General features: G+C 48.5%; 1 protein-coding gene across 3 annotated transcripts; it reads left to right on the forward strand.

The window, feature by feature from the left end:
* The first annotated feature begins 9,849 nt into the window (after positions 1-9,849).
* On the forward strand, positions 9,850-22,260 carry Card19 (caspase recruitment domain family member 19). 3 transcript variants are annotated; one of them, XM_034509635.2, is made up of 6 exons: positions 9,850-9,972; positions 17,391-17,533; positions 19,995-20,148; positions 21,259-21,318; positions 21,456-21,527; positions 21,974-22,260. In XM_034509635.2, the coding sequence occupies exons 1-6, from the start codon at positions 9,966-9,968 to the stop codon at positions 22,087-22,089; spliced, it is 552 nt and encodes a 183-aa protein (XP_034365526.1). In that variant the 5' UTR covers positions 9,850-9,965; the 3' UTR covers positions 22,090-22,260. The 3 variants fall into 3 exon arrangements, with proteins under 3 accessions (XP_034365526.1, XP_076795171.1, XP_034365527.1); XM_076939056.1 differs by lacking the exon at positions 21,259-21,318 and having other exon boundaries at positions 21,362-21,527; XM_034509636.2 differs by lacking the exon at positions 21,259-21,318.
* Positions 22,261-22,783: the final 523 nt, after the last annotated feature.

The raw sequence follows: 22,783 nt of genomic DNA on the forward strand, positions 1-22,783 counted from the left end.
AGACCCTCACGGCTTACATTTACATACTGTTTCACTTCCTTAGACTCTCATAACTTACATACACTTTAAACCTTTTTTTTCCATTCAATCATTTACCACAAGACATAGATGTTGACAATTAAGAGTAGTCACTGAAAAGCAAGTTTCTTTAAATAAAGGAATCGTAAAAATAAATAAATAAATAAAATGTTAGTAATAGTAGCATGATAGTTTGAGTTTGGTTTTACATTGAAACCTGTTTTTCCATGTGACACCTGTCAGCAAGGTAAACCTGTCCATGAGTCTGCCTTTCTCAGGAGACCTAGTAGTAGCTCTAGAAAAAGCAAGGCCTGAATTTTACATATGAGGGTTTTACATATAGACAAGGCAGCTGCAGCCTTGATATGAGGAGCTGTCTGGCTAAGGTTTGCTTGTGGCTGCTAAGCTGATGAAGCTACAGTTTGCTGGCAACATCATTATTAGAGATGTGAGAAGGATAAATTTGAGTAGAAAGTATAATCCAAATGGCCTCTGTATCATTTAAAATGACAGAGACTTACCCTCTACCTGGACAGCCAGCCAGGGATTGTCCAGAGTGATTTTGATGGCTCTGTCCAAGGTCATCAGCCTTGGGCTGTCACACAGGGATAACATTAAATCCTCTGATCACACACAGGCCAGCATCAGTCTTCAGCTGCCAGACCTAAAAGAGCTGAGTGATTTTTCTCTGGAGGAGGGACTTAGGAAAACTGACCTACTTCGGTGAGGCAGGATAGGATAGGACAGTCAACCCGACATGTCCACAGTTGGTCTAGGGCTCTTGCAGCAGACTAGGCATGGGGCTGACCCAGTGGTCAACATCAGCACGACTGAGGTAAACTCCAGGTGGAGTCCATTGCTGTCCATCTTCTTTAAAGATAGCCTCAGTTGCTGCTACCAGAAGTTGGTATTTCTATTTCTCAGGGGAAGCCTTCTTCATTAAACACCTTAAATGCCATATTCAGCAGATCTCTCTGGAGAGCTCGAGAGACGTCATCTAGTTGATTAAGCATACCTGGTTTTAAACAAACATTTATTTGTTTTTAGTTACCTTCTTCAGGCTTAACCTTGACAGGATATACAAAAGGCTAAAAAATTTTCCCCGTAAATGAATTCATTACATTTGTACTTAGCATGATTACAAGCATAGTTCAAAAAAATTTCATCATTTATAAAGTGACTGCCCATTCACTTGCATGTCTTATTGTCTTTAATACTTTACAACACGTTAGTAGCTTTTATAAGATTAGGATTTTACAGTTTTATTCCCGTTAAGTTTGAACCTTCAAATTTTGAACTGAAGATTCTTTAGCATAAAAATAAAGCTTTAAACCATAAATGTAGTCCACCAACAGACTGGGAACCTTACTTCCTGATCCTTTTATAGTGTAACCATTACAGAATATCACAGATTCTTGTATGACTCATTTTATCCAAAGAGCTAAAGCCTAACCAAGTTTGCAAAGTCAAAGAGGTTAGACATATCTTCAAGTCAGCTTCTGCTAGCCTGAATTGACCTTAGGAGTTTATAAACCTTAATTATCAAACATATTATTTATCAAACATATGTTGTTCCTTATCCGAAATTTTCTAGAAGCCTGGTGTTGAACATAGTTAGCAAAGACATTAAGTGGTTAGACATCTGTCTCTGAGTTGGTTTCTGTTCACCTGAGGAGACATTTATAACCTTAGGAATTTTTAAACCTTAATCAAACATTTGTAGTTAGGAAGTTCTATTTTCCAAAAACAAGAATTGAATCTAAATTACATATGCAGTATGCTGTAGCAAATGTATAGACCTTTTTTTTAAAAAAGCTATGGATACTTTTTGTTACAAGTTTTAAGCTGCCAGGCAGTGGTGGTGCACGCCTTTAATCCCAGCACTTGGGAGGCAGAGGCAGGCGGATTTCTGAGTTCGAGGCCAGCTTGGTCTACAGAGTGAGTTCCAGGACAGCCAGGGCTATACAGAGAAACCCTGTCTCGAAAAACCAAAAAAAAAAAAAAAAAAAAAAAAAACAAGTTTTAAGCTGACTTGTTACTGATTTTATGGGTTTTTAAATCCACCCTCAATTTACAAATCTTGATACAAAGAGAATTTACACAGAAGTTTTAAGAGCTGTTAGAGAGGGCAGTATTTAGAGAGTTAGACAAAACCAGGAATACGTAATGAGTTAGGCAGCTGTGATCCCCCGTGGGAATACTTTACTTTTTAACTGTTTTAAATATGTAGTTTCTTTTCCTATGCTGTTATGTTTTGTTCTCTTCCTTGTAGCAGAGTTAGGTGGCCCACCTGACCCGGGACAGAGATTTTGGATGAAACTCCACCCCCCACCCCCACACCCCAGATAGGGTTTCTCTTTGTAGCCCTGGCTGTCCTGAAACTCACTCTGTAGACCAGGCTGGCCTCAAACTTAGAAATCTGCCTACCTCTGCCTCTGCCTCCCAAGTGCTGGGATTAAAGGCATGTGCCACCACTGCCTGGCTGGATGAAACTTTTAAACAAGTATGTTTAGGTCTGGAGAGGGAGGGCCAAAACTCAACTCCAGAAGCAGCTTTTTTATAGAGTAAAACAACATAAAAAAAAAAATTAGTATTACCCAGACCCCAAAGACACTTGAATCTCTCTGTAAAACTGAATTTAACAATCAGAGAGAGAGAAATGACCAAGCACATGAAGACGTAGAGATAAAAAAAATTGAGAAGAGAGAGCAAAGAAATAAAAGTTTAGAAATAAAAGACTTTGGGATAATTTGTTTGCACAGAAGTTGTAACAGTCTGTGAGAATTTGGAAATCTTGTGTGCCATTGAATTCTAAGAGACCAAGCCATTTGCAGCAAGATAACAAGACTTAATGGAATCTCTGAATCTTAGGAGGAAAAAATATTTAGAGAAGTCAGGTGAGGACCATTCTGGATGGGAAGAGCCTGTGGAAAAGGAAGTGCATACACATGGTTAGAGACAGGAGTCAGCTGAGAGATACAGCAAGCAGCAAAGAAGGCATCCTTTAGAAGAAGAGTGAAGAGGGAGTGGGCGAGGTGTAGGGAAAAGGGTCACAAACAGGAACTGCCAGAGGGAGGATTCCAACATCTTAGAGACCCAGGAGGGCATAAAGAAGCTGCACCATGTAGCTGTGGGACTTAAAACAGCAAGCTCCAGCAAGCCAGGGAGAGAGAGAGAGAGAGAGAGAGAGAGAGAGAGAGAGAGAGAGAGAGAGAGAGAGAAAGACAGCAACCAAGAGCAGAATGAGGGGGGTGGCAAAAGAGACAGAGCAAGCTCCAGGAGTGAACTGAGAGTATGTGGGGAGGGGACTCAAGGATAGGGAAGAGAAGAGTAAGTGTCCCCAACCAGACCAAGAGTCTTGTCAGAGAGAAACCCAAATCACAAAGGAGAGGCATCCCTTTCTGAATGATGGCTGCTCAGTGCTCCTTCTGCAGCACTAGTAAGCTTCAGAAGCTGTCATCGACAGAGCAGGCGACTCCAAAGTGACACCAGGAGAGAGAAGGTGGAGAGAAGAAGCAGCTGAAGAGGAAGATTCTAAAATTTGGAGTTCAATATGGTGGGCGAAAGAAGCCAGCAGAAACAAACAATCTGTACCTTAGGAGAGCCAAATCAGCTGCTTGGTTAGTTAGGAGAGGCTGAGCCCCTTGGAAAGGGATTCATTTGTGCTCCTCCCAGGTTTTGATACCGCGAGTATAAACTGACAAAACTATTCCACAGTATGGTTAAGGGAAAGGTTTTTATTATAGATTTGAGAGAGAACAGCCAGAGGCATCTGGAAGAGTCCAGAGCAGAGAAAAAGAGTAGAGTGAACATGGCCAGCAGACTGGACCTGGCCAGGGAGAGAAGCAGGAGCTGGGGGAGTGGGGGGAGAAGGAGGGAGGGGTCAGACAGAGGGAAGAAGGGAGGGAGGGACGCAGATGGACAGACAGACGAACAGACGGACGGACAGACATACAGACAGAGAGAGAACATAGTGAAAGATAGCAGTTATAAGGTGAATGAGTAGCTTGGGGTAGAGAACCTGTGAGGTGAAGGGAGTTGAGTAGGGCAGGACATGAGAAGGATGCTAGCTAGGATGCTAGCATAGACTCTGGAATGTGTAAAAGGTACTGGTGATGCTCAGAGGCTGGAGGCCAGCAGGAGCTTTGATATGCTAATAGGCACCACAGAGACGCCTTCTTTTGGTAGATAGGAACCAGCTTCACAAGTTTCTGCACTAGAAATCCTATTGAGCCTATTGGGGTGCCTTTTGGAGTTTGGGGAATAGGAGTTCCCTTTGGGTGCTAGAGAAATGGCTCAGAAGTTAAGAGCCCTGGCTGCTCTTCCAGAGGTCATGAGTTCAATTCCCAGCACCCATGTGGTGGTTCACAACCATCTATAATGAGATCTGGTGCCCTCTTCTGGTCTGCAGACATACATGCAGTATACATAATAAAATTTAAAAATAAATAAATAAATAAATAAATAAATAAATAAATAATAAAAAGAGTTCCCTTTGGACCTAACAGTGGGGTCAGGAGTACAGGCTCAAGGTTTCATGATGCCATAGTCAAATAGTCTCATCTGAAGCCTCAATTAGGGCTAAAAATCCACTTCCAAACTGACTCCCTCACCAGAGTTGGTGGGGGCTGGTGGCTGAGACCCAAGGACTGCTTGATCAACCTTATGACTGCAGCTGCTTCTCCAAAGGATATTCCCCCAAATGACCCAGCCTGAAAAGTCATACAATCTCTCCCAAGCTACACATGTGTCACATGGGCCATTTTGGTTCCCAGGGGAGGAAGCCACACATTATTATGATAATACCTCGAGGCTCAGTGGACACATCTTTTTATGCTTCTGCCTCTTGTTCTGACTCAACTTCATAGCACTCATCAACACCTACACAGATGTGTGCCTGTGTGTGGGGGAGGTGTCTCCCTGGTGATCTGGTTCTGGCTTGAGTATTTAGGAGATAGTTATTGAATAAATTAGTAGATAAATGAACAGATGGTGTCCTCTGGTCACATGAGAATGTGGAAGACACCATATCTTTTGTTCAGCATAAAGGCCCCTCATCAGCAACCATTGCCTCTTCATATGGTCATGTTCACCTTCAGCTGTGAGGGCCTCCTATACGTGAAGACCATGTACCCTCCCTCCAGCTTGGGGACACGTTGTCTAGCTTCATCCTCTCAGGAAGGCCCAGTAACCCTGTCATATAGTATGTGTCTTGCTGTTGGGAGCCGACTTTTAGCAGAAAGCGGCTATCAGCTTTGCAGCCATCTTGAGCCATATACCCTGACATGAGACTTGGATTACAATAGCCTACAACAGCTGAGCACACTCTGATAACATCTTGCTTTAGATACCCAGGACTTTCCTTGGGTGTGTGAGATTAAAGGTGTGTGAGATTAAAGGTGTGTGACTTAAAAAGTGTGATTTAGAGATCAGATTTAGAGACAAGACCTAAGGGCATGATTAAAGGTGTGACTTACAGGCATGGCTTAGAAGTGAGACATATAAAAGAGAGAACAATTTGGAAAACAGGGATTCAGACACTAGGGATTCAGACACTAGGAGTAGGAGTAGATATTAGACACTCGGAAGAGAAAGGATTGAGTACAACTAGGAACTAGAGAGACTGAAGAATAAACAGGATCGAAACACACTCTGGTCTCCATTCTTCGAGTCCATCCTCACTCTCTCTCTTGCTGAACCCAGACCCTCGGACCGGAGCGGCAGCTTGGGCCGGGATACAGTGGCAGCCAAGCACGGAGTGGAGAGGGCCTCAACATTTTAGGCAGCCCGGGGGGCGGGCAGCCTAGGCCCCAACATCTTGCCTTTCTGTCCCTTACTGCAGTTATAAACTGTATTATTCATATACATTCATTAAGTGACTACTGCATGAAGGTTAGCCATGTGGTGTGTGTGCTACAGCACACATGGTGGCCAATAGGGACTCATCCTCAGGCGGTGACAATGCTCCAGGGTTGGGAGCACAGCATCATGTGAGATGGCCTCAGAGGTCACAAGAGGTGGTAATACTGGGGCTGAGACCAAGCCCAAGGTAGGGAGGACATCCAGTGGGAAGCTGAGAGGAACAGTATGGGAAGGAGGCACAGACACACAAAGGCCTGGAAAAGACAGGAGCCACTGGAGGAACAGGAAGGACATGAACCCCAGGGAGCAGTCCACCTTATGGCCATAGCTCCTGTGGCCACCATGCGGAGTCCAGGAGAGGAAAAGAAGCCAGTGAGGAAGTAGCCACCAGCATCCAGGTTAGAAATAAAATAGTGACCACAGAGGTGGGAAATGGGCTGGGTATTTGGGATATCTGGAAGAGAGAACTGAGAGATGAGGAAGGGGCAGGTGAGTGGTTAGGTATAAGGAGGGGTTGATGACAAGCAGGGACAGGCCTCACCTTTTTAGTACAAATTGCCCTAAAGAGAATGAGTTTGTCTGTGCAACTTGGAAAGGTCCTTGCTCTCATACAGCAGGACTCTCCTCAGACTCAGTCTTCCTGCCCCAGCTTCCAGAGTTCTGGGATCAGGCTTGTTTTCTGATACTTGTGGTGCTGACATGAGGGGACTGTCAGGATGAGATTCTGACAATGATTTTGTTTGCATGACCAAACTTTAGTTGGAACCCTAAACCAACTACACCTCCTTGTTAAGTTTAGATTGAACAAATGACCGCTGTGTCAGATTACCACCACCCTCCCTCTACAGTGTCGTTCCTCACCCACACCGTCTTCCTGTGCTGTCTGATCACCTTGGCCAGCCCTCAACAAGAATACCGAATGTCACAGTCTTAGCCGGGTTTCTCTTGCTGTAACTGCTTACCACAGATGGGCTAGCTGGTGTATATGTCTGGATAGCTTAGTTTACACATCCGGAGCATGGTGCCAGCATCTTTAGGACATCTGACAAGGGTCTTTCTGCTGGACAGCTCAGTGGAGGACATAGTGAGGGGCAGCAAGCTTTCCTTCATTACAAAGCCATTCCTCATACCCCACTAATCCCCTAATCCATTAATTCACAGATGGATAGGTTCATTTGTGAGGGTAGAGCCTTAATCACCTCCTGCCAGTCCAACCTGGTCACACCTCATTGTATCGGTTAAACTGAATGAGTGTGAGCCGTGACATTCCAACTCTCACAATTAGGTTAGCCAGAGCCTCCCTTACACCTTGCGTGTTCGTGTGTGTACATACTTGAGTATGTACAAGATGTATCTGTGAGTGCATGTAGAGAACAGAATTTGCAGTACAGATTTTTATATGGTACTCTGGATCTGAACTCAGTTCTTCAATGCTTATAGAGCAGGTGGATTCATCCCATCTCCCAGACCCATCACTCCAGATGTTGCCTTTCTTTTTCTTTTATTTTTTGATACAGTCTCATCTCTCTCGGGCTAACCTTAAACAATGTAGCCAAGGAAGGCTTTGATTTTCTGATCTGCCTGCCTCTGCCTCCTGAGTACTGGGATCATAGGCTTGCATTGCCATGACTAGTTTATTTGGTGTTGGAGATCTATCTAACCCAGAGCTTCATGTATGCTAGGCAAGCAAGCACTCCAACTAAGCTACAACCCTAGCCTTCTTAGTGTCTCTCAATTTTGTATCTGCCAGGCCTCCATACACCTATTCCTTGGCTATAAACCCCACACTGTTCCTACTGTATTTAGAATAGAGCCGAGTTGTCTTCTGAGCCTAGTTTTTATCCCTTCCCTCTACTGCAGTGGTCCTAAGTCTGGTCTCACAGGCTGTGACTTCTGACCAGCTCATTTGACTATGTCAGTGAAGGCTCCCAGCTGCTTTGCAGGAGGTGAGGTGCAACATCAGCTGACACTCTAGAAATCTGCACAGCCTTTCCATATTCAAATATGTTAAGTCAACAGATCCTGACTGTAGGGAAGCAGCCACCTGTGCACCACAGGGAAGAGGAGGAGTACCCAGGGCCTACCCCTAGACCTGGGGTCTACCTTGCACCTCTTGTAGATCCTGCAATGGACATCGGGTGTGTTTTGTAGCCCCTTGTGTACCTGTAGCTGTTCTGTCTCAGACAGAGGCTTGAGGTGGGGGAGGGGGGACTCCTATATGGTCTAGGATGTAGAATCTCTGTGAGCTGGAGCCGTGTCCTTGGATTAAATGTTGCACAAACTCTGGAGTGCTAAGGAGCAGGTAGCCTGCAGTTGGGAGGCCACCTCAAACTGCTAGAGCTGGGTGAGGGACTCTGCCCTAGGCCTCAGTTTCCCTCATGAGACCAAGTAAAGTCCTCAGGTTCAGGAGAAGATATAAAGGAGGAATGCTGGCCTTCCTGATGATGAGTCTGGCAAGGGGTGCCTAAAAAATGGGTGGTTCAGGAAGCCCTCAGTCTCACCCACTGCTAGAACAAAGTGATTGGTGTGTAATAATCAGGGTCAAGCTGAATCCCGGGGGTCCTTCAGAATGGTCCCAGGGGGGTCTGGGCGGGGTTTCTGCAAGATGTAGCCCTTGGATCTAGCCCAGACTTTCCTGGGCACACATGTAAGTCACCTACACACTATCCCCTGCTCTGGAACAAAATCTGTCCATGCTGTCTGTACTTCTGCAGGCACAGACAGGTGCTGAGGACAGCTGCCCACTGGCTCTGCATTTGCCTGGCCAGTGGGGAACCTGCGCAAACCTCATTTTCTGCAGTGTTTAGCAAGGGGCAGGAGTGTATTGATCATTGTCACTGGGTCCAAGAGTTTGGAGCTCTAAGTGACCTTGCAAGACAATCTCCAGATGCATGCAGCACTGGGGAGGACTGAGGCAGATATGGAGGCCTCAGGGACCCATGGAATTTCTGGACTGTCCAGGAAGTGCATCCAGACCTGGGTCCCATTCCTGGTTTTGGTCCTGGTCTGGTTCCAGTATCTCAAGTTACAACTCTAAAGTGTGCCAGACTAGCAGCACCAGCAGAGAAGCAAAATCTGGTGCCTGCTGCCATTGCTGGCTGTGAGAGTCCTGCCTCCCCTATCCCCACAGATCTCCATTTCCTGGGCCTGGGCTTGGGGGCTTCCTGTGGTAGGTACTGGAGCTGGAAGGGCCAGGGCTACCTACAACAGAAGGGAAACAAAGTTAGGAGGGGGAAAAAGTTATCGCCTGAGGCCACACATTTTATAGTTAGGAAAATTGAGGCTTAGTCAGACTACATGACTTCCTTTAACTAGGTTGCAATGGCAGGCATTTGTCCTCTGTTTAAATGGGGGACTTGGTAGGAGGACCCACCAAGCTCTCTGTTAAGTCCCAATTCATCACTGTCCTGGTTTGATCCCTTGTTCTTGTTGCCAGTGAACTCCCATCACCCTTTTTTTTTTTTTTGCCAGACCTGATCTCCTATGTGACCTTGGGTAATTCTCGTCTCTTTTAAGACTTGGTTTCTTCATCCAGGAGATGGGAGTGGGGTGGCCAGGGCACAGCAGCATAAAACTGAACCGAGAAGCTCACTACTACCTCCTAACCTCAGCAAACAGCAGGCACCCCGAGGAGGGTCAGGGCATAGGCGAAGGGGCGCGGAGTCCAGCTATTGGACAGGCTGTGACTGGGGCGAGCCTTGAGCCGGGGCATGGCTTGAGATCTCTCTGGTCCAGACAGGGACCCGGGTACTGAGCTTCTCGCTAAATCACTTAAGCTGGGGCGGGACTCACGGCTTTGCTACTGGTGAAGCTCCTCGGGGGCGGGGTTCTTTGGAGCGCGTAGTTTAGAGTAAGAAAAGTTGTTTAGGGCCCGGGCCGCGCCACTACTGACGCGCCCCAGAGCCCCGTACAGAGAGGGGCGTGGCTAACTGAAGGGAGGGGCTTGGTGTTAAGATGTCGTCGCTGGGCAGGGCCTACAGGGAAGAGGCGGGGCTTAGAGCCAGGCCTGCGGGCGGCGGTCACTGGAGCCCTCGGGCCGGGCGGCGGACAGCCGAGGACGACGGGGCGGCGCCGTGTCCTCCGCCATGACAGGTGGGCGCAGGGCCAGGAGGGCGACGGGAGCCGAGTGACCTTGGCGTCAGCTGGCGCCGGCGTAAGAGGCGCGCGGTGGCGGGGTGTCCCGGGCTCTGCGCAGCGGGCCAGGGGCACCGGGGTCTCGGGTGCGGAGTGGGGGGCCGTCGCGGGCCAAGGAGGCTGAGCAGCAGGTGAGCGCTCACCCGGTGCACTGCACAGGTTGCATCTGAGGAGCAAGGCGGTGTCCTGGAACGGGATGGATCTGAGAGAGGAAAATGGTGCTCATCGCTAGTCTGCAGAGACTTTAGAGCGCCGATTGCACACATCCCCCTTGGAGGCGGGACCGGCGCTGCAAACCTGGGTAGCTTGTAGTACCAGGGAGACGCCCGTGTTTCCCGCTTGCTCCGGGACTCCAGCCGAGTCCCTTACTCTAGATGGGTCTAGGGAATTCGGAACCCAACAACTAGATCCCCGCTCTCCAGGCTGGCTTGGTAGCCCCAGCCTAACCCTTTGCTCTGGGGACTCACCCACTTTATTCCTGATCCCAGAGGGACACAGTGACATTGCTGTGCTAAGTTCTTCCTGTAAAAGAACTCTGCGAGGATGAGTCAGCGAGGGACCCCTGCTGACATAGAGCCCAGGGAACGTGGTAGCTTCCAGACGTCACACTTTGTTTTTGGAAGTCTCTTATACTTCATATGCCAGAGTTCACCTGGAATAGCCCAGAGAGTCTAGGTAACCCCAGAAGCACCCAGGGATCTCTAAACTGGAGTCAGCATTGGTCATGCACAAAAATAAGACTTCAACCTGGTGACTTCTAGAACAGGTTAGAGGAGACCCCATCTTCCAGGCCCTTCTTGTTTGGGGCTGCAATTTCTGAGCATTATGCATTCTCAGAGCCCTGCTTGAGCCCCTAGCATGCATTCTTGTTCAGAATGGCCGTGTGGGGGTATAAGGAATATTATCATGCCTGTGCAGGAACGTGGTGATCAATTTCAAGTTGGGTAAATGCCCCCAGACCGCCTTGCTGGTTAGTGGTAGGAGCAGAATGGGGAGCCTTGGCCTCAGCATTCTTGCCTGGCCCCTGCCCTGCCTCTGGCTTCCCAGATGCTCCAATAAGTTCAACAGGATATGTGGGACAGATCTCTTGTGTTGGCCTCCAAGGGCCCATTGCAGAGACGGGATGCCCATGGAGAATGAGGTATCCTACCTCCAGGAGAACAGTTATGGGAGTGGAGGACTTTTAGCTGGAAGGACATAACCAGGCCCTGACTGTGGCAGTGGTGCACTTTCCTCTCTACTGTCTACTTACTGGCTTGTTGACACTTCAAACCATCCTACCTTTTTCTAGTGGGAGATGGAGACTGAAGAGCAGAAGCCTGAGAGGGTTGGATGGGCAACCCTGGGGCCCCAGATCCCTTGTTCTTGGCTCAGTGCCCTAGTGCACCAGCTTGGGGGAAGGGGGGTCTGCCATATACATTAGTCTTTGCTGCCTCTGTGTGTGTGTGTGTTGGCTATAGATACTGAGGGTTGTATCTTCACAGAATAGGTAGTATCCTATGGAGTGAGTGATCTAAGCTAAACCAAGTACTATGACAAGAGCTTCTGGGAGTGATTCCAAGGGGAGTTGTTGCCCAAGTTCTGGACCCCAGGAAAATGGTGAATTCTTGGAAGGGGACTAAATAAGCTGGGCATGAATCAACCAGGTGTTCCCAGCCTGCAGCATGGGTCCTGACTCTAGTTGTGAGCTGCAGACAGAATGTTCTGGAATCCTAGGGGCAGAGAAAGGGCAGATGGGACCAGCTGCTTCAAAGAATGAGGACTTATATCTGGGCTTCAGAAGTTAAAGGTGAGGTGACAGGGCCAAACTTCTGGTACCAGCTGACAGGGAGGGAAGAAGATACAGGCAAAAGTTCATAGATTCTGCACAGAGTGATCTATCTTTCTATAGCTAGTAAAGGCATTCCTGGCCTTGTTTACCAGAGCCTGGTATCCAGGTAGAGCCTTGCCTGAGTCTCCGTTATAACCAGTGGCTGCCTCTATGGGTTGCGTGAACAGCTTATAAGAGCCACAGGAAACACAGGAAGTACATTGCCCTAAAGCTGCTGGCCTCAGCCCTGGGCTGGGCCACCCATGGCAGGTGACTCAGGGCTCCTGTGACTCATGGCTTGTGGGCAGCAGAGATCCATCTTGGCTAGTGGCTCTCAGAGTAGGAGGAGGCCGCTCTGAGGCATTGGCCACTATCCACCAGCAGACCTCGCCTTTGGACCCTGGACTGAAGCCCACTCATTCCAGAATTCTTTAGTGAGTGCCTACTGTGTGTGCAGCCTTGTACTCCCTAGCACAAGGTGGAGTCAGACAGTCCTGGGAAGCTCCTGACTGGAGAGAGCAGACCCCTGAATTCACGGTGGTGATTCATATGTAAATGACAGAAGCAGAATGTCAACTGGCAGCCCCAGTGTGGCTCTGAAAGTGGGGCAGTTGCAAAGCCAGTGGGAGGATGGAGGTTATAGGTAGGTACAAATAGAACCCTGCGATTTTTCTGTGAATTAGCTCAGTGTTGTTCATTTGAACTCTTTGATGAGATGCTGCAGGCACTGGAGCACCTGGCAATGTGGTAAGTCACTGGGTGTCCCTGAGCTGTTGGTAAATCTGTCTCCTATATACACTGTCAGGGGGCTGGGCCAGTATTCCGAGTCCCCAGCTGCTATGATGAGGCGGTACAGATGGCATCAGACAGGGATGGAATGGCCGATGAGCGAAAGTGTGGACCTTGGAGGAGCAATGGCTTTCAACCAGGACAGCCCTATCCCTATTCTCTTGAGAGTAGCTTCCTGGGCCAAGGATGTGTTTATGGGGTCTTTGATGAATGCAGCCCCCGCTTTTACACTGTGAACTCTCCTGGAAGACACCCCCAAGTTCCTGGCAAAGGGTAGTCATGTTGATGGGCTGTGCCCACCTGGGTTAGGCAGGACCCCACAAAGCCACTTTCAGAGATAGGAGGTTGCAGGAGTCAGAAGACAGACCAGCCAGGAGGAAGTATCAGGAGAACAGAGATGTATGGAAGGTAGCCTGTTGATTCCATACCCCAGCATGGAGCCAGGGACAGGTCTCACCTTTCCTGACATGGTGACCCTATTTGTAAAAACCCGATATACCGTATAGAGGTCTAATCCAATTGAAAGCAGATAAATACACTTGACTTTAGATTTATTTTCTGCCTGTGAGTATTTTGCAGACTTGCATGTATGTGTACCATGTGTGTGCCTGGTGCCAAGAAGGTCAGAAGAAGCCATCAGATACCCTGGAGCTGGAGCTGGAGCTGGAGACCATGCTCTTTGCAAGAGCAGCACATGCTCTTAACCTCTGGGCCTCCCCTCCAGCCCTCCCCTCCAGCCCTCCCCTCCAGCCCTCCCCTCCAGCCCTCCCCTCCAGCCCTCCCCTCTAGCCCTCCCCTCCAGCCCTCCCCTCTAGCCCTCCCCTCCAGCCCTTCCCTCCAGCCCTCCCCTCCAGCCCTCCCCTCCAGCCCCTGTACTTGCTTTTCGAGAACGGTTTGATATATTCTGACAGAGGCCTGCAGCTGTGTAAGCATCATGTGTAAGCTGTGTTAGCCACGCAGCATCTAGATGTTTCTGTGACTCAGGGAGATCCTTTGGGTCCCTTCTCAAGTAGTCTATCCCAACTCAGGGTGGCTCTGCTTTCCGTGACTCCCTCCTCCTGCCCCGGTTTTCCCACAAACATCAACAATGGAATTTTCCAAATAAGTTTTCCTAGTAGACTTATTTGTCTCGTTTATTTCGAGTCAAAGTCTTTCTTTGTTGTTCAGGCTGCCTCAGCTTCTCCAGTAACTAGGACTGCAGGCATACACTGGGCTTTATTTTGGGGACTGTTGACTGAAGATTGAGGAAATGGATGCCCCGCCCCTCCCTCAGATCTACTTATTATCATTGGCTGAAGCCCAGAACCTGTACTAGCGTTCCCTCCTTGTGTCAGACATTCCCTGGGCTTTGACAAATATTTTATGCCATCATAGAATAGTTTCCCTGCCTAACACACCCCTGTGGCCTGCATACCCCTCCCTCTCTCCCTCCCTCCTCATGCCTGGCAACCACTGATTTTATTGTCTCCTTGGCATTGCCTTTTCTACAGCCTGGTGTAATTAGAGCCATAAGGTCTGGGGCTCTCTCAGACAAGCTCTTTCACTGAGCAAAGTGTGCTTAAGACTCTTCCACATCATTCTGTGTCGCTAGTTTATCTCTTGCAGTGTTGAGGTCTGAGCCCAGGACCTTGTACATGACAGGCAAGCTCTCTGCCACTGAACCGTATCTTTAAAATTTTTATTTTGACATAGGGCCTCACTAAATTGTCTAAGCAGGCCTTGAAGTTGGAGGTCCTTCTGTCTCAGCCTAGCTCATCTTGTGATGTGTGTGTGTATATGTGTGTATATATATGTATATGTGTGTATGTGTGTATGTATGCATGTGTGTGTGTGTGTGTGTGTGTAAGTCAGAGGACAACCTCAGCGTCAGTCCTCACCTTCTACCTTAAGACAGTCTCTCTTCTGTTGCTCACTGCTATGTATACCAGGCTAGATGGCCCATCAACTGATGGGCACTCCCCAGTCTCCAGCTTCACTTTTGAGGTAGGGTGCTAGAGTTCACCAGTTCAGCTAGACTTCATGTCTAGTGAACTCTGGGGATCTGCCTATGTTAACCTCCTCAGTGCTGGGATCACAGGTAAATGCCAACACTCTTCAGTTTCTGGGTTCTGAAGAATTTAACTCTGGTCCCCACATCTGTGTACAGCTCCAAGCCCAGCTCATCCATCTCCTTCCTGGCCTCTTTTTCGTTTGTCTTGTTTGTTGTTGTTTTGGGGTTTTTTGTTGTTGGTTTTGGTCTCACATTATTTAGCCTAGACTGGCCTTGAACTCATAATCCTCCTGCCTCAGCATTCCATAATGCCAAAACTACAGATGTCCATCACCATACCCGGCCACCCTCTGTCATCTCTGATGTTAGTAGTCTGAGCCATTTTTGCCAGTCTAGCTAAATGTCTGTTAATTCTGTTGACCTTTTCAGTGAATAAACTTTGGTTTTGTGGATTTTTCTCTTTTATAAACGTTCTCCCCTCTAGGGTATCTTCAGTCTAGTTGGTGCTATTCTCTTCTGTTAGCTTTCTAGTGTTCTCTGTCCTTCCCTTACAGTTTGGCTGAGATGTAATGTTAGGCTATTCATTTTAGCTTTTTTTTTTTTTTTTTTTAAGACAAGGTTTCACTAGGCACCACTATGTAACTCCAGCTAGCCCAGACTCTATATAGATTAAGGTGGCCTCAAACCCATAGCAATCTGCCTGCTTCTGTCTCCAGAGTGGTGGGATTGAAGCACGTGCCACGCCTGGTCCAAGCTCTCTCATTTGAATTGTGCGCATTTATGGCAGTTGTTTCTCCCTCTCGGAGGCACAGCTTGCTCCATCCCTTAGGTTTAGAGAGTTTGTTTCTTATTTGTCCCAATGTTTTCAATTTATTTTGTGGTTTTATTTCGACCTATTAGTAATCGAATCCCCACAGATTTGTGAACTCTGGTGGTATTGATCTCTCACTTCGTGCCATGTGATCATAAAACAGCATTTGATTTAAATGCTTTTAAATATATGAGGACTTATTATTATTATTATTCATTCCATTTGTTTACATCTCAAACAATAGCCCACTTCCCAGTTACTCCCCCATAAGCCCCCATCCCACATCCACCCTCTCCCCCTCCCCTTTGCCTCTATAAGGATGCTCCCCCGACCACCTACCCTCTCCCACCTCACCAATCCAGCATCCCCCTATGCTGGGGCATCAAACCTCCACAGGACCAAGGGCCTTCCCTCCACTGCTGTCAGCCCAGGTCAACCTCTGCTACATATGTATCTGGAGTCCTGGATCCCTCCCTGCGCACTCCTTGGTTAGTGGTCTAATCTCTGAGAGCACTGGGTGGTCCAGCCAGCCCATGTTGTTCTTCCTATGGGGTTGCAATCCCCTTCCACTCCTCCAGTCCTTCTGTTAGCTCCCCAAGGTTGCCCCTGAGCTCAGTCTGATGGTTGGCTCCAAGCATCCACATCTGCATTGGTCAGTTGCTGGCTGGACCTCCCAAGGAGCAGCCACACCAGGTTCCCTTCAGCAAGGGCCTCTTGAGCACAGCACAGTGCAGGGTTTGGTGTCTGCATTGGATGGATCCCCAGGTGGAGAAGGCCCCGGATGGCCCTTCCTTCAGTCTCTGCTCCATTTCTTTGCCCCTTTTCTTCCTTTGGACAGGAACATTTCTGGATTAAAAACTTTGAGATGGGTGGGTGCCCCCATCCCTATGAGGACTTATTTTGTGGCCTAGGATCTGCTTGTTTTGTGATCTAGAGTATGTTAGATATGCACTTGGGAAAAGTGTATTTTTTTTATTACTGGGTAGTTTGTTTTATGTGTGACTTTTAGGTATAGTTTACAGAATTGTAAGTCTTCCGTTTCCTTATTGATCTTATCTGGCTCTTTGTTGTTTAAAGTAGTATATTGTCTCTATATATGGTAGAGCTGTCTGTTTCTCCCTTCAATTCCACCAATATTTCCTCATATTCAGGGCTCTGAAACTTGGTGCGTATGTTTATAGTTGTTACATATTCCTGATGAATAAACCTTTCATTAACATATGTTGGAGTTTTGTTTTGTTGGGTGTTTTTTTTTTTTTTTTTGATCTCTTGTACCAGTTTTGACTTAACGTCTATTTTGTCTAATACAAATAGAGCCACACCTACTCTGTTTTGGTTTCTGTTCATAATCAAGTGTGTCCAACCTGACACCTGTGGCAGTTGTGTCTGCAGACAGCTGTGAATATAGCCCGATACAAAATTGGAAACTTGCTTACAGCATTATGAGGTTATTTTTGAACATAATGTTTGCAGATGACAACTTCCAGTGTTGAAAGGTCAAAAGGTGGGAGTTGCCCACATGGAATGCCTTTTTAATTCCTTTCACTTTCAACTGATTCTGTGTTTAGCTCTATAGTGAGCGGCTGTCAGTATCTAGGGCCATTCTGCTAATCTTTGCCCTTTTGATTAAAGAGTTTAACCTATTTACATTTAAAGTAATGTTGACAATGAAAGTTTCATCTCTACTGTTTGTGTGTTGTGGGTCTTTTAGCTTTTTCAACCCTCATTCCTACCTTTTCTGATTTCTTTTGTAATTAAGTAAATTTTTGTGGTAACATTTTGATTCTCTTATTTATTTTGTGTATATTCTATAGATATCTTCTTTGTAGTTAACATAAAAATTATAGATGCACCCTCCAGAGAGACTGCTGCCCTTCCAGCAGGTGTGGGCTTCCTGTGGTCAGCACCAAGGGTGCCATCTTTGGTCCCCCTTGAGGCTGTCCTGGCTTACTTCATGCTATCCCCATGTGTTCCAGATCAGACCTACTGTGACCGGTTGGTACAGGATACTCCTTTCCTGACAGGACAGGGTCGCCTGAGCGAGCAACAAGTAGACAAGATCATCCTCCAGCTGAACCGTTACTACCCACAAATCCTTACCAACAAGGAGGCCGAAAAGGTGCTGAGGGGTGAGCGGGACCAGGGGACCTCTTGGGTGTCTCCTCTCTGAGCTGGGAAAATCGCCATAGGCCCTGGATTGTTGCCTCAGGAGCTTGCAGGAGTCTCACCTGGGCTTGGGCCGGTCCACGTGGTCTCAGATCATCAGATCTTTATGCCTCAATCTCAGATGTTCTTGTGGCTGCTGGTCCCTTCCAAAATTATGAGAAGGTTGTAGGAGGTGCTACATGGTGTCTTAGTTAGGGTTTTCATTGCTGTGATGAGACACCATGACCAAAAGCAATTTGGGGAGAAAAGGTTTTATTATTATTATTTGTATGTTTCCACATCCATAGTCTATCATTGAAGGAAGTCAGGACAGGAACTCAAACAAGGCAGGAATCTGGAGGCAGGAGCTGATGCAGAGACCATGGAGGGTCCTGCTTACTGGCTTTCTCATCATGGCCTGGTTTGTCTGCTTTCTTACAGAACCCAGGACCACCAGCCCAGGGCTGGCACCACCCACAGTGGCCTGGGCCCTCCGTGGTCAATGCCCTACAGGCTTGCCGACAGCCTAATCTTAGGGAGGCATTTTCTCAATTGGGGTTCCCTCCTCTCAGATGATTTTAGCTTGTGTCAAGTTGATATAAAATTAGCCATCATACATGACAGCACACAACAACATAAAAATAGGAAGGAGCCGAGAAAGGAGGGATCACAAGTCTGGACCTGGAGCTGGGCATACAGTTCAGTTGGTAAGATGATTTCTGTGTGAACACAAGGACTTGAGTTTGGATCCCTGAACCTGTAACAGAGACAGGTAGAGCCAAGGGGTTTGCTGGACAAACCATTTAGCCAGAGTAGTGAACTCCAGGTTCAGTGAGAGACTCTATCTCAAAAAAGTAAGGTGCAGAGCCATTGAGGAAAGCATCCTGATACAACCTCTGGCCTCTGCATGCACCCACATTTGTAAGCACCCATAACACACACACACACACAGTCTGGAACCACACCATGGCTCTTTGCTCTGCATCTTCCAGAGGTCAAAGTAAGTGATGGCTCACTGTGTTTTCCTCTTTGTTCTTCCTTGTGTTTGTAGGGCCAAGAGGCCCAGTCTATATTAGGTGGGCAGTGGAAGCTGACCCCACCCACAGCCATGCTTGGGTGTGGCCAGGCAGACTTGAGGAAGGCTGGTCCCACTGAGAACTTCAGCACCCTGTCTGTGACACAACCATGCTATTCCACTTGGCTCAGAGACTGGGGCATGGCCTGGCCCACCTGAGCCAGGTGAATAGTTGCCAAGCACACTCTTTCTGGACCATTCCCAGTTCTCACCTACAGCCCTACAAATAGCTGAAGTCATCACCCCATTTTACAAAGGGGGCAACCAAGGCCTCAGGTGTCACAGCTACAGACATCAAAATGGTTCTGCCAGAGATGGCATTTCAGATGCAGTTCCTGGGCTTTGTGTCACAACAGCTAATCCTGACTTGTCTCTCCAGGTCTGAAAAGAAGACCCTGAGAAGCCCTAGGTTTGGGGGGACAAGGGATGAAATTTGGGCCTGCCCCCACCCAAGTATCAGTACATGCCCCTGGCAGTCTTATCAAGACTGGAGGAACCAAATAGAACAGTGAATGCCAGAAACGCACTAGTCCTTTGGGGGTCATTCCTTTTGAGTAAACACCGATGATTGACTTTCTGGGTGGTTGTCTCAAAGCAGGCAAAGTTTGGTTGGACAGAAGCAGGGTCAACTCAGGTTGCCTGTCAACTCAGACACTTACAGTGTGAACCACACAGTGGTTTTAAAAAGTGACAGGCTCCAATTCATCTCATGGTGGCACATAAGCTTCAGAAGTTCCTATGCTAAAGGGAGAAGTCCCTCCTCACAGGCCCTGTAGGCTTCTGTTATTGCTGGTCAGTTTTCAGCTGTCGCCGCCAGGGGGCAGCACCAGACCACAGCCTCCTGGTTCTGGGCTTGGTGCCAAGTGGTCTGTCCACTGGCCTTCACAACCACATCAGAAGAAACTGTTCTTTTCTCAGTTGGCTTTTGAAATACTAGATTCACGTCCCTACAAACTGAGAAATAAGAGCAATTGTCACGTACGAGCAATTGTCACGTACGCCGTCATCTGTGTTCTGTAACAACCCTACCACGTGGGATTGTTTCCCTTTTACAAGAACTGAGCCCCAGAGGGTTGCGGTGATTCACTGACGCTGCATAGGGAGAAGCCACATTGAGTCTTATTATTTAGGGTGATGTCCCCCACACCCTGTTTTCTCAGTGACCTCTCCCAGTCCGTTGCCCTGGAGACACAAGTATTAGCCAAGACTTAGCCTGCAACTGACTGCTGCAGTGTTAGGCATATCAGTGTGTGGTGTGAGGGGTTGTGAGGGTTCTGAGGTCTGTGGCTTCTGAGGCTGGGGTCCTGAGTGTACCACTTCACAGCTGTCCCCTCCAGCCTACCCTTTCTTCTGCCCCCAGTTCCGGAACCCCAAGGCATCCCTGCGCGTACGGCTCTGTGACCTCCTGAGCCACCTTCAGCAGCGTGGGGAACGGCACTGTCAGGAGTTTTACCGAGCTCTGTACATCCATGCCCAGCCCCTGCACAGCCACCTGCCCAGCCGCTACACTCCTCGTAAGTCCTGCCCCTTATCCCCACCTACAGTGGTTTACACTCATCAGGGGCAGCACCAGGTCAACTGCTGACAGCATGGCAGTCCTCAGTGCCTCAGGTGCCCGTCCTGGGTATCTCTCCTCTTCCCTGTCCCTCCTCAGAGAATTCACTCATGGAGAATAGCACAGGCCTGCCTCTCCCTCTGTCCTCCTCCCTCTCTGATGCTCCCCTCCCCATACCAGCTTCCACATAGAAGCCACCGTCCCGTGTGTGGCTGCGTCTTCCTTTCTAAGTTCATAGCAACTTCCTTCTTACGTCCCTGTGCTCCTTGGCCATGCCAGCAGAGCATGACCAGGCCCACAGCAGGCCCCAAGTTTGTCTGCCTTTGTATCCTCCAGTCTGTTCATGTGGGGATTTTGTAGAGCATCTTTGGGTATAGGTAAGTGATATTGTGATCTCAAAGCCCTAGGTGATATGTAGGTCCCAAAGGCCCGGGGGTCACTGGAGCTGCTGGGACCTGGATTTCACAGCAGGACCGGTGTAGTGGCTCAATTTCAAGGTTTTCTGCTTGGAAAACTGGGAGGAGGTACTGCTGCACCAGACAAAAAGATGAGGTGACTCTGCCCATGAGCTCAGCTGGGACTCTAGGCTGGGGTCTCTGATCCCAAGGAATCTTCCCCAGACCTCACATGACACAGTGTGGACACTGGGGGACAGAGTGAATAGACTCTCCCTCTCCCCTCCACTGAAAGCATTTTACTGGGTTCTTTAGAACCCTGATGGAGCAGAGCCACATCTCTACTGGAACCTTTTATGGTTCCTAGATGCCCCAGGGCCCATGTGGCAGGTCGGCTGCCTCTAACCCCATGGGAATATATAGGGGAAAGTTCTTGATAGTGGGTATTTGTTCTGCATTTGATGATTTATGGCAAGCAGCATGCTGGTCTGTTCCACACCTGTGATGTCACAGAAACTGGGCCAAAGGAAACGCAGATTCATGCAGTGTCCTCTGCAGTGGCCATGAGTGAGCCCAGCACCTCCAGGAGTCAGAGACTACCTTGTGTTTCCCCAGGGACAACCCCACTCTCAGCTCGGCCCTCTACTAACCACACTCTGTAATTTTGTTTCCAGAAAACTCAGATTGCAGAGAGCTGAACTGGGGCCTCGAGGGCCGTGAGCTGAGTGACAGGGGTAATGCCTCCGCCACCTCCTTTCTTTTTCCCTTTTCCCTCAGGGCTCTGTCTATGTCCCAAGGGCTTTCTGTTAGGGGACAAGCCCCCTAGAGTGTTCACCAACTGGTTCAGCCACTCACACTCCTTTCTCCCCAGGACCCATGAGCTTCCTGGCAGGCCTGGGCCTGGCAGCGGGCCTGGCCCTTCTCCTCTACTGCTGCCCACCAGGTGAGTGCTGGCCATCTTCAAGCCGGTAGGCAGATGATGGGAACCAGAGAGTGACAGCTTATTAACATAGTGTACAGCCAGCAGAGTTGAGAGTCAGCCCTGCTGTGTCTGCCATCTTGGGTTATCTCCCCTGATGAGACTTGATCTCCCGACCTGTGGTAACACAGCCCTTACAAACCCAACCCCGCTGGGGCCTGAAGCTTGCAGCCAGCCTCACCTGTTCCACATCCCCTGTTCTGTGATGCCTGAGTTTGCCATCTGGGAAGCCTTTGGGGAGAGGGTGTGGGGTCAGGCTCAGTTCTGATCTTTGAACCAAATACAAAGACCAGGCGTGAGTAGGAAGTAGGGGCAGGACCATTGCCCTGCCTGCTTCAGTCCAGAGGCATCCAGGACAGAGTCCCCTTCATGGCTGCCCCATGGATTGTCTCCTCCCCTTTGTCTTCCAGACCCCAAAGTGCTGCCCGGGACCCGGCGTGTCCTTGCCTTCTCACCTGTCATCATTGACCGGCATGTCAGCCGATACCTGCTGGCCTTCCTGGCAGATGACCTCGGAGGACTCTGAGGAGTCCAGACCCTGGGCCTTACCTGCTGCTTAACCAAAGAATCCCCTGGCCGCCCACTGTGGGGGCCCATACTTCTTTTTCTAAATACTTATTTTTCATTATTTATAATTTCTATGAGAACACATCACCTTCACTCTATAAGGTGTTTAATATTAAATGTTCCAGCTGCATCTGCCTGTCTCATGTCCTCTTCTTGGGGTGTGTGTGTCTGTCTGTCAGTCTGTTGGTCTGTCTGTCTGTGTGTGTTTGTTAATGTTTTAACAATGGCTACTCACCCAGAACTGGCCTAGGTGCTCCTGGCTTTGAGTACAGCTTTGGTCCAGAGACATGCCTCCTCTAGGTACCCCTACCATCCCCCCTACATCAGATGTCCTACCATCATCCCCTTGCTCCCATCATCCACACACTCTAGGTGTCACACATCATCCTCTTCCCATTCCCTCTCACCTCAGACAACCTTCGTCTTCTAAAGATATCTTACCTAATCCCCACCCCCTTTACCACATACCCCACCCAATCCCCCGACTTTAATACCGGCACTCGGGAGGCAGAGGCAAGTGGATTTTGAGTTCGAGGCCAGCCTGGTCTACTGGGTGAGTTCCAGGACAGCCAGGGTTACATAGAGAAACCTGTCTTAAAAAAACAAAAAAACGAGAGAGAGAGAGAAGGTCCTCCACCTTTGCCTGCAGTTCG

Source organism: Arvicanthis niloticus, chromosome 8, assembly GCF_011762505.2.
Source record: "Arvicanthis niloticus isolate mArvNil1 chromosome 8, mArvNil1.pat.X, whole genome shotgun sequence".
Taxonomy (NCBI): domain Eukaryota; kingdom Metazoa; phylum Chordata; class Mammalia; order Rodentia; family Muridae; genus Arvicanthis; species Arvicanthis niloticus.

Excerpts from the sequence above, each read along its gene's own strand:
- Card19 (XM_034509635.2), top strand. Across the intron at positions 20,149-21,258 it reads GCCCAGCCGCTACACTCCTC|AAAACTCAGATTGCAGAGAG; the intron begins GTAAGTCCTGCC and ends TTTTGTTTCCAG. Across the intron at positions 21,528-21,973 it reads CCTCTACTGCTGCCCACCAG|ACCCCAAAGTGCTGCCCGGG; the intron begins GTGAGTGCTGGC and ends TTTGTCTTCCAG.